Here is a 6124-nt window from a genome sequence, read left to right as displayed (position 1 = left end):
AACTTAGCTATATATTTTTTCTATAATATATACATTTTCCTGTTATGACCCCTAGAGGGTGCTGTTCTCAATGTTACAACAAAAGTCTAAAGTCATAGAAGTTTAGTTAATGTCAAATTAACAAGTGTTTCAGATCTGGAGTTTTTTGACTCTCTTCAATGAAGCCTTGTTCAGTGAGCCTTGAGGAATATATACGTCTTTGGGAACGTGTCCTTGAGAAGGTTTGATGTTCTTGGAGGAAACTCCATAGAATGCTGTGAAAACACATATTTTCTCCTCAGGCTACGAAAAGGTATCAACATCCTGGTCTCCACGCCGGGCCGTCTGGTGGACCATATCAAAAACACCCTGAGCATCGCCTTCAGCGCTGTTCGCTGGCTGATCCTGGACGAGGCCGACAGGTAGTTTTTTCAACTTCACACCTTGACTAATGTAAAATACGTCCGAGTTTTTTTTCCTGGACTGTTTCCTGTGTTTTTTCAGGATTTTGGATCTGGGTTTTGAGAAGGATCTGAGCGTCATATTGAACAGTCTGAACAAGACCGGGCCGAGCAGACAGAACGTCCTGCTGTCGGCCACCATGACGCAAGGTGAACACACTGCCACGCTGACACACCGTACCGTACTGCAAGTGTACAGCATTTGACAATCAATCAACATTTATTTATTAAGATTTTTAAGATTAAGATTAAGATTTTTTTTAAAGAAGTGAACGGTGATGAAAGAGTATGTCAATAAAATCGATCAAAATAAATGTATTAGCCAATAAAATCAGTCGAATTCGTTGTGGTCAGCCGACGACGATTGATTCATTTTACCCAGGAAAAAAAAAATTATCGAAAAGTTTGTTTTCAAATACAGCTGTGATGTAATTTTTCGCATCGTTCGAGTGCTCTATAGCACAGAGCTCCGTCCGACAGGCGCTGTACACCTCCACCAGTGGTGTGACAGCTCTTGAAAATGAACTCCAATTTTGCAACGAATCACTGAAACAACAGCGACACCGACAGTTTTGCTTTAAGTTTACATTTATGCATTTAGTGCACGCTTTTATCCTGGGAATCGAACCCAGGACTCTCTGCTTCCGAGGCATAAAATGGATCTTTACGAAACGAAGCGCCAGATTTCGTCAGAGTGACGTCTGTGTTCTGTTGAAACAGGTGTGACTCGACTGGCTGACGTCTGTCTGAACGACCCCGTCAGCATCCACGTGTCTGGTTCCTCTAACCCCGACTCCGTCCCCGCCGCGACCTCTGACCCCGGCTCGGCCGCTCCGTCGGAGAGCTTCACGGTACCGGAGGCTCTGAGGCAGTTTGTGGTGGTGGTTCCCAGCAAGATCCGCCTGGTGTGTCTGGCTGCGTTCATCCGGGACAAGTGTCAGGTAATGTGGAGACGGGGTCACTACAAAATAAGTGTCTGAGTTTCAAAATAAAAGTCTTAATATCTACAAAACAAAATAGTACATGTGTGAGTCAGAACTTCACAAAGCAGCGGTTGAATGCTAGAGCTAAAGTTTCATTAGCTCATTTCCTCGGGTGTTCTGAGGAGGGGGTCACAGGATGTGCTGCGTTAATCTGCCGTTTCTCCATCGTCCCGTGTTCCAGTTCTCTCAGAACAACAAAGTCATCATCTTCATCTCCAGCTGCGAGGCCGTGGAGTTCCTCCACTCTCTCTTCACCTCTGTCCTTGCCGCAGACTCCGCCCAGCAGAAGTCTAAGACCACTTTCCTTCGTCTGCACGGAAACATGAAGCAGGAGGTTCGAACCCCAGACGTCCGATCTTCACCGTTATTGTCGTTTTTGAAATCCTGCGGCCGCTGAAGCTGTGTTATTTTTTTTTTTTTTAACCAATAGGAACGCTCCGAGGTCTTCCAGCAGTTCTCAGTCTCTCAGTCTGGAGTCCTGCTGTGTACGGTCAGTACCTTGGTCCTCCGGTGTCCTCCGAGTCTTCCACCTGTGGACGTGTCCCACAGCTTCTTAGATGTTGTGTTTGTGTGTTGCAGGACGTTGCAGCCAGAGGTCTGGACCTCCCTCAGGTCACCTGGATTGTCCAGGTAAATATTAACGTCAGTGTTCATGTCCTGGGTTCGATTCCCAGAGGAACTACATGTTTGGCGCCAGCAGGGGGCAGCAGATCTGCTGTTAAGACAAGGATTTCCCAAATATTAGATCAATAAAGTTCAAATTATAATTATTGTTATTATTATTATTGGCAGGTAGAGGTCGCTGTTTCTCACTTTTTATTTTTAATGTTTTTTTTTTTTTTTGTCAGTACACCCCTCCCACGACAGCAGCGGAGTACGTTCACCGCGTCGGTCGTACGGCTCGCATCGGAGAAAAAGGAAACAGCCTCCTCTTCTTGACCCCGGCCGAAACCGCCTTCATCACTGAGCTGGCCAATCACAACATCAGGTCTTTACACGCGTGTGCAGAAAAATAATTAGCACGAACCCCGCGTGGAGTGCTGCTCTTCACCGTGTGGCGTTGGTGCTTTTACGTTTCAGCCTATCGGAGATGAAGCTGCTCAGCATCCTGTCCAGTCTGATGTTGGATGACGCCTACAAGGGGCGGGGCAAGTACCACAGTAAGGTGAGTGGTCTGTTCTTGTCTAACCTGAGCTCCTCCAGCTCTGTGGACCTTTCAGGTAGAGTGTGTGGGGAATTATGTTGAAATATAAACGACAGGAAATGAACAGGAACCTGTGATCTTTTTACAATAGCATCGAGTCTGGAGGTGTAGATTAGTGTAAACAGACCCAGTAGGTGGCAGTAATGTACCTTAATAAATGCTACATTGGTGGCGTACATCATGTCTGCTGCCCCCTTCTGGTACAGTATTTAATTGCTCTGTCTGCCACTGTTGAAGTAAGGAATGAAGACGATATTTTTTTGCTGTAACTAAATAATAATTTCAGATCAATTAAATTCAATTAAATTAAAGTGTCACACTAGTGTGCCGCCGCACAGGGGTTGAGAACCACTAGTAGCCCAGAAGAGTAGCTTTTTTCAGCTAGCTGTGATGTGTCTTTGTCAACCTGTGATGTTGGTAACAGTTCAGACTCTCTCACTGTCGTTGATCCTCTCTCTCTCTCTTCTGTGCAGACGTCGACCAAAGCTCTGGAGCAGGAGACCAGGGAACGGGCCACAGTCCTGCAGACGCACTTCGAGAACTTTGTCCACACGGACGCTCAGTCGGTGCAGAGCGCCAAGAAAGGTACAGCAACTCTCTCTTCCGTCGACCTGAGGACGACCTTGCGTGGTCGTGCCGGTTGATTTTTTTTTAAACCCACGCGTCCTGTGATGTCACCAGCTCTCCAGTCCTTCCTGCGAGCCTACACCACCTACCCTGCTCACCTCAAACACATCTTCCACATCCGCTCCCTCCACCTTGGCCATGCTGCCAAGAGCTTCGGCCTCAGGGACGCTCCCCAGGGTCTGAGCGCCGCCTCCGGTCGGGCGAGCCGCGGCGACAGAAAGGAGCAGAACAAGAACCAGAACCAGAACAGGAAGACGGGCGGTGGAGAGAAGAGGTGAGTCTGTGGTTAGGATTGTGGCGGTTCAAGTCCGTCAGCGAAGACTCATTAACTTTTGTGTTTGTGTGTGTCAGTCATCTCAGCAGGGGTTGCGTATTAATGAGCAGGGAGACAGACATGCCAGACACACACACACACACACACAGCTCCCTTCAGTCACACTTGTCGCTCGTCCTGCGCAGAGTTTGTTGTGCGCTAGCGCGGTTGTTGTTCACAGCTGGTCCTCACAGCAGGCTTGTCTGGACAAGGTCTGACCACACATGTACAGTCACATTGGTCAGTAGAGACATAATTACAGGTGTGTGTGTTTGTGTGTGTGTGTGTCTCATCGGGCTCCGCCTCCTTGGAATCCCACAATCCTTAGGGTGCTGGGTCTGGTTGTGTAATGTTTGCCTTTCAGGTTAACTTTGGCTAAAAAAAAAGTTAGGAAGTGATTATGATTTTTTTATTTTATTTTATTTGAAATAGTCCAATCAATGATTGTGATGGCAAAGAAACTGGATTTTGTGTTTTTGTCCTGGTTAGGTTCTGTCCCAGGCAGAGGGAGGTCAGTCTGATCTGCTCAGAGTTCTCCAGCGGGTTGGACAACGAAGACGCCAAGAAGAAAAGGAAGAAGAAGATGAAGGTGGAGGAGTTCGATCAGATGTCATGAGAAAACGAGGAAAAATTGGGAGTATCGGGAAACATTCGTCCGTGTACTGAACCGAACTGATGACAGAGTTCATGTTAGACGGTCATTTCTCTCAAGATTGGCCTAAACGAGGCTAAAGGATGTTTTTGACCAAGTCGTGGCCAAAATATTTGCTGTTTTATAAGAAGAATATTGTTTTTCTTAAACAGATGTATAAAATGACTTAAGGTGTTTGAAGACAAACACTGTTTAAAATAAATCATTCAGTCCAAACGGGCTGTGTCTTAGTGTTTTTTCACTTGGTAAACGACATTATTTTGAACGGAAAATAAAGAAAACTAATGAGGACAGTGTTTGGGAGATGCTAACTTAATTTATCAACGCATTATTCGGCTTATAAAAAATATTCCGGCACTCAAATCAGCGTTTACTCCGTCGAGGAATCCTCCAGAAGCAAGTGAGGACAACAACCAATCACAGCTCTGTTTGTTGCCTGGAAGGCGGGACTCATAAACGCATCCAATCGCAGCGAACGCCAACACCGGAAGTGGAATAAACCAACGACAATATGAACTGAGCAGCGGTAATACTGCGAGTTTTAAATAGCGAAAAACCAAAAACTCTGATAGAACAACGATGTTTTCTTATTTTACTGTTAATATTAGGAAGACAACATTTGAGAGATGAAAAAAAAGAAGTATTATCTTCAGACACGTACGAACGCAAAGGTAAGCGGTAACATAGCAACTAATCATGCTAAGCTATCAAGTTAAAAATGGCTCATTAGTTGCGTTTTTTGTTTTGTTTTTACCTTTTTGTAGTTCTATAAATGTATACGTTAAGGGGAAATATAATTTAATACTGTATAATTGATTTGAACATAGTACAATGTGTTTTAATAAGTAAACCTGTCGTCATTCAATAGCAAACTTTATTTTTATTTTTTGCATTTTAACCACACAATTACTTTTCACGACACACCAAAAAACTATTAAACAACACGAAATTTTAAAAACAGAAATACAAAATTCAAGGTTGGATTATTTTTGAATTCATGATTATAAAAAGTTTTTGAAAAGTGGCGGCGATAAACAAGAATTTAAGAGATTTTAAAAGTCACGAACTTTAAAAAGTATTTTTCTTCCTCTCCTCCTCCAAACGCTGTTCTGACGTGACGTCACAGCTGTTCGACCAGCCCAGCGTCAGTGTCCTCTCACTGCCTCTGATGTCCAACTGTCTGCATGGACGCTCGTCAGTGTTGGGCAGCAGTGACGGGTGTGTGTGTCCTCCGTATAAGTACAGATCCACCGTGGATGTAGCTGCAGGACACAGGTAAGGTGTAGGCAGGAACAACCTGCGGGTCTGGGACAGCAGCTCCAGACCTGCAGCTGACTGACGCTTCCACTTAGTCCTGACGTGAAAGACATGAGAAAATGTCTTTGTGTTACAGCGTGAGGACATGAAGAGTGGAAAAACTAATAAAGTACAATTAGTAAACTAAAGCAGAGGCTTCATATGGTCCCCTAAATCATTGTTTCCCAAAGACTGGGTCGTGACCCCCAGGTGGGTCGCAAATTTATTTATTTTTTTTGGGTCGTCTCGCATCATGTTTCTCAGGCGTTTATGGTCATTGCAACAATTAATTGGTGCTTCCTGTTAATTAAAATAAATGGGAAAAATAAAATTTTAAAAAAATAAAATTTAAAAAAAAATTATATATGTCGCCACTAAATATTCAGTAATATTTTTGCATGAATTATTCTTCAGTATTTACAGCAAATACAACTGAATTATTCATCAGACTATTTATTATTCATGAGGAAAGCGTCATACATGTGGACTACAGAGACACTGAAGCTCTGGGCCCCCTTTTTAATGCGTTCAAAGTTTATGTTTGAGTTTTACATCTCACACAACATACGTTGTAAGACCTTTAAGTTCGTAGTAGGAAGTGGTTCCTGC

The 6124-nt window shown here is 44.1% G+C and overlaps 1 protein-coding gene across 6 annotated transcripts in view; it reads left to right on the top strand.

Annotated features, from left to right (window-relative positions):
• Positions 1-4504, top strand: part of ddx31 (DEAD (Asp-Glu-Ala-Asp) box polypeptide 31) — an 8111-nt gene extending 3607 nt beyond the window's left edge. For 4 of the 6 annotated variants that reach the window (XM_008336421.2, XM_008336420.2, XM_025053354.1 and 1 more), the window contains exons 11-21: positions 282-401; positions 484-590; positions 1161-1381; positions 1605-1757; positions 1854-1913; positions 2003-2053; positions 2272-2411; positions 2504-2588; positions 3101-3212; positions 3309-3528; positions 4057-4504. In XM_008336421.2, coding sequence (XP_008334643.1) covers positions 282-401; positions 484-590; positions 1161-1381; positions 1605-1757; positions 1854-1913; positions 2003-2053; positions 2272-2411; positions 2504-2588; positions 3101-3212; positions 3309-3528; positions 4057-4183 — 1396 coding nt within the window. In that variant the 3' untranslated portion in view covers positions 4184-4504. Of the gene's footprint in view, positions 1-281; positions 402-480; positions 591-1160; positions 1382-1604; positions 1758-1853; positions 1914-2002; positions 2054-2271; positions 2412-2503; positions 2589-3100; positions 3213-3308; positions 3529-4056 lie in introns of all 6 variants that reach the window. The other 2 variants (XM_025053356.1, XM_025053357.1) reach the window with 2 other exon arrangements.
• Positions 4505-6124: the final 1620 nt, after the last annotated feature.

The sequence above is a fragment of the Cynoglossus semilaevis genome, chromosome Z (assembly GCF_000523025.1).
Source record: "Cynoglossus semilaevis isolate Cse_v1.0 chromosome Z, Cse_v1.0, whole genome shotgun sequence".
In the NCBI taxonomy this organism is placed as follows: domain Eukaryota; kingdom Metazoa; phylum Chordata; class Actinopteri; order Pleuronectiformes; family Cynoglossidae; genus Cynoglossus; species Cynoglossus semilaevis.
Note: the sequence above shows the minus strand (reverse complement) of the source record. Positions and strands in the feature narration are given on the sequence as shown.